Source organism: Montipora foliosa, chromosome 4, assembly GCF_036669935.1.
Source record: "Montipora foliosa isolate CH-2021 chromosome 4, ASM3666993v2, whole genome shotgun sequence".
NCBI classification, from domain to species: Eukaryota; Metazoa; Cnidaria; class Anthozoa; order Scleractinia; family Acroporidae; genus Montipora; species Montipora foliosa.
The window spans coordinates 5,132,670-5,135,169 of NC_090872.1; the positions used below are offsets into that span (position 1 = coordinate 5,132,670).

Sequence of the window (2,500 nt, forward strand, 5' to 3'; positions counted from 1 at the left end):
GCTGCCTCATGGAACTCCTTCGTCACTCCTTTCCCTCCTAAGGGCTTATTTAACCGTTATGATCTTTGTCCCACATAACAAGCTTTTCGTTTCGTGTAAATCAAAACTATAACTCGCTCACCATTGTTGTGTGCATCAGAAAAAAGTGTTGTAGCATTTTTAAAACATGTTTTAAAACCATGCGACAGTCGTACAGTGTAAGTCATGTCGTACACTTGTGGCATGCAACAAAAATTGTATCATATAAATTAGCCCTAAGGGTGACACAGATTCTACTATGTCTCAAACTGGATTGGTTTAACACATCTATGTCCCCTTTACCCTTTCCCACCGTACAGTAACACTTTCAAATTTTTTTCTGTCTAATGGCAGAGATTGATTTTACCAATGGGGGTGGGATCGTGGGAAGAAAGGTTAAAAGGAATCAGTATGTCAAACTTTGGAAACAGAAACTCTCTTGAGTATTGTAGTATGATCCCACTGGGACACTAAAATGATATGGTTACAGATAGCCCTGTGTTCAGTAAGTAAAAAACATGGAGTAAGGTCCCAAATGGGCAGTCCAAGTGTCATTCTGGTCACCAGAGCCTTGGATCGACACAAGGCTCTGGGAAACTCTATCTAGGAAAACATGTGTCGTAGGGTTCTTGTAGCCAAAAATTAGCTATTTGAACCTTACGGCGCCTGCTCACTCCTCGTGCTAACATGAATGCACCGAATAGGGACGCCTTTGATTGTTCTTCATGAAAACCAAATGAGAAGTCAGTTTGTTTCAAGGTTCCCCAGAGCTCTTCCCTCAGTCAAGAGAAGAGCTCTGGGGTCGAGATTGTCCACGTGTATGACACAAAAGGAATAGTGAGGATAGCATTGACCAAGATACAGATATTGTTAGTACAACCTAAAGTCCATCCAAAGTTGCTTTTTTATCAGTACTGAGGAAACTTCAGTGTCATAACATTGTCACACAATTGAAGTGCTCATTGACAAAAGGTAAGAGTGGGGATTTTTTATCTCTCAAAAGGTTTGTTTTTTTCTCTATCATTTTAAAATTAGGCCTAAGAGGAAATTCATGGAAAAATGGAAAAAAAAATCAACGATGCAGTATTTAAGGGTTTGCCAACGGGCGTCTCTAAAACGATCACACCTATGACCCCTTAGACCTTAAGACTCGAAAACGAAGGAAGTAACTGGGCAAAAACCCTCAATTTGGCTAACCCTAGGCCTAACTACTAGGCCTACTGAGTTGTGCTTTAGGCCTAGGGTTAGCCAAATTGAGGGTTTTGGGGTACTTTCTCTGTTTTTGAGTCTCAGGGTCTTGGGGGTGTTTGTTTTAGAGACACCTGTTTGCCAACCCAAGACCCAATTGAATGATTGTGTGAGATGCAGAGCATCAAGAGCACCAAGTTGGAGTCAGTCTGGCGTAAACGGGAAATTATTGGATTGCCTATAATAATCTTAATACCCTAAGAAAATAAGTTTCAACAAAAAAAAAAAAAATTCTAACCATTTGGAACCAAAGAACACAACTCAATTTGTTCCCTTTCCCAGTCTGGGATTGCCAGAGAGCCATTGTTTGCCGCTGACACTAAACTTCTACATGCTAGACATCCAACAATATCAATTTCGTTTTCTCGTGTTTCTCCGTAAAGGTAAAATACAGAATTTCCGTCAAGGTCTTCAGGATTTTTCACGTACTCTCGCAATTTCTGCCAAACATAAAGTGAAGAAAATCGTCAAATATATATCGTTATGTCGATTGCGTAATGCGCTTTCTCCAAAAGAAAAACAGAGGCAAAGAAATCACCTGTTTTACTGCATTATCCACGCGGACCCGAACTCCACCGTCCGCCATCTTGCATTTTTGCGAAACACCGCTGTCGTTTATCCCCAGCATGACCATTCCAGGGGTGGGGCGAGAGGTGAGCAGAAGGAGTGAGGGTTGAGTGTAGGGGGTGAAGGGTACCAAAGCTGAACTGAACCCAAATCCTTACAAAAATGCCACAATGTAGGCCTAAGGTTAGCATTTTTGTAAGGATTTGGGTTGTTTCAGTTATAGTACCCTTCTCCCCCTACCCCACCCCCAGAATAGTCATGTCGTTTATCCAGTGGTCTTTTCAGTCAATGTGCTATCCCTCTAAGCACTATCTAACTCCCTTTGTATACTCTAATTTCACAGGTTTTCTAGTTTTTGCTGCCAAGGGATCGGCGAAAGGCTTCCTGGAAATCCTTTTAGCGTGCAACCTATATGCTGTTTCCATGTTGTTTGTTGCATTTGAGAGTAATTCATCATGCAAGGTTATGTAGCTGGTGTCAACGTATACCTCCTTTTCAACCAGAATTTGTGCGATCACTCTTTGTGTATTTTAGAACTTTGCGCGTAAAACGTGCTGACATTTTAGCGAACCATTCCTTCTCTCAGTACTTATTTTCTTACCGAAATCCAGAGGAGAAAGGGGCAGCCTTCAACTCAGTGAACTCGATTTTGTCACCTTTGGGCAAA

General features: G+C 41.6%; 2 protein-coding genes across 2 annotated transcripts in view; one reads left to right on the top strand and one right to left on the bottom strand.

Annotated features, from left to right (window-relative positions):
- LOC137999588 (ufm1-specific protease 2-like) overlaps positions 1-1,911 on the bottom strand; it is a 17,928-nt gene extending 16,017 nt beyond the window's left edge. The window contains exons 1-2 of the mRNA XM_068845404.1: positions 1,805-1,911; positions 1,505-1,706 (exon numbers count right to left, since the gene is read on the bottom strand). Coding sequence (XP_068701505.1) covers positions 1,505-1,706; positions 1,805-1,900 — 298 coding nt within the window. The 5' untranslated portion in view covers positions 1,901-1,911. The remainder of the gene's footprint in view (positions 1-1,504; positions 1,707-1,804) is intronic.
- A 177-nt stretch (positions 1,912-2,088) lies between these two features.
- Positions 2,089-2,500, top strand: part of LOC137999589 (uncharacterized) — a 2,593-nt gene continuing 2,181 nt past the window's right edge. Inside the window, exon 1 of the mRNA XM_068845405.1 lies at positions 2,089-2,500. This exon is cut by the window's right edge and continues 2,181 nt beyond it. Within this exon, the coding sequence (XP_068701506.1) occupies positions 2,246-2,500 (255 nt within the window). The 5' untranslated portion in view covers positions 2,089-2,245.